This window comes from Eimeria mitis, genomic scaffold (assembly GCF_000499745.2).
Source record: "Eimeria mitis Houghton genomic scaffold, Emh_scaff455, whole genome shotgun sequence".
NCBI lineage: Eukaryota > Apicomplexa > Conoidasida > Eucoccidiorida > Eimeriidae > Eimeria > Eimeria mitis.
Window position 1 is genome coordinate 2345 of NW_013572862.1, and position 1172 is coordinate 3516.

The 1172-nt window shown below is 55.0% G+C and overlaps 1 protein-coding gene across 1 annotated transcript in view; it reads left to right on the forward strand.

The window, feature by feature from the left end:
• Positions 1 to 144: 144 nt before the first annotated feature.
• EMH_0012930 (uncharacterized protein) overlaps positions 145 to 1172 on the forward strand; it is a gene marked incomplete at both ends in the record, with an annotated part of 1206 nt that continues 178 nt past the window's right edge. Inside the window, one exon of the mRNA XM_013499675.1 lies at positions 145 to 1170. Coding sequence (XP_013355129.1) covers positions 145 to 1170 — 1026 coding nt within the window. The remainder of the gene's footprint in view (positions 1171 to 1172) is intronic.

Genomic DNA, 1172 nt, shown 5'->3' on the forward strand with positions numbered 1-1172 from the left:
ACACACAACACACACAAGTCCTCTCCTCAGCAGCCAGAAACAACAGCAGCACAGACAGAAGAAGAGCTGCAGGATAAAGAAAACAACAAACAGCAAACAAACAAAAACAAAAATATTCATAAACAAGAAACAAAATATAAAACAATGACGCGGGCTCTACCCCCCCCATCCACATACTCCAGGGAACGCCTCGCTGCAGCTGCTGCCAACGCACAGCACCTCTCACAGCAGCAGCAGCAGCAACAGCAGCAGCAGCAGCAGGAGCAGCAGCAGCAACAGCAGCAGCAACAGGAGCAGCAGCAGCAGCAGCAACAGCAGCAGCAACGGATCCCCCAGAAGCTCGGGTACACCTCAGTTGAACCCACGCGCGCAGCCCCCAGCATGCCTGCAGCAAAGCAGCAAGCAGCAGCAGCAGCTGCTGCTGCTGCAGCTCCTGCTGCTGCAGGTAAACCAAAAGCAGCAGCAAACACTGAATGTGAAGCAGCAGCAGCAGCAGCAACTGCTGAAGCTGATGTGGCTGCAGCAACCCCTGTAACTGAGACAGCCCCCCCCGTTCAACCCCGCCCAGCAGCAGCAGCAGCAGCATCACCAGCAGCAGTAGCAACAGAAACAGCTGCAGCAGCCACAGGAGCAGCAGCAGTAGCAAGAGAAGCAGCAGCAGCAGCACCAGAAGCAGCAGCAGCAGCAGCAAAAAAAACAACACGATTTGAAGAAGAGACAGAAGAAAGAGAGTCAAATGAAAAAAGAAAAAAAAAACAACAGAGAGGGAGGCCACCCAAAAAGGCGAAGCAGCAGCTATCCGCACCACAGCAGCACCAGCAGCAGCAGCAGCAGCAGCAAGATGCTGCTCTGCTGCTGCAGGAGCCGCCGCCGCCGCCGCAGCAGCAGCAGCAGCAAGATGCTACAGTGCTGCTGCAGGATGCACAGGAGAAGCAGCAGCAAGATGCTGCACTGCTGCTGCTGTTGCTGCTGCAGAAGACACTTCAGCTGCAGCAGCACACACAACTGCAGCAACTGCAGCAGCAGCAGCAGCAGGAAGATGCTGCTTTGCTGCTGCGGATGCCGCAGCAACTGCTGCAGCAAACGTTGCTGCTGCTGCAGGAGCAGCAGCAGCAGGTCATGCAGGCGTTGGTTGTATCTGTGCTTGTATATATTCTAAACAGTGTTGAATG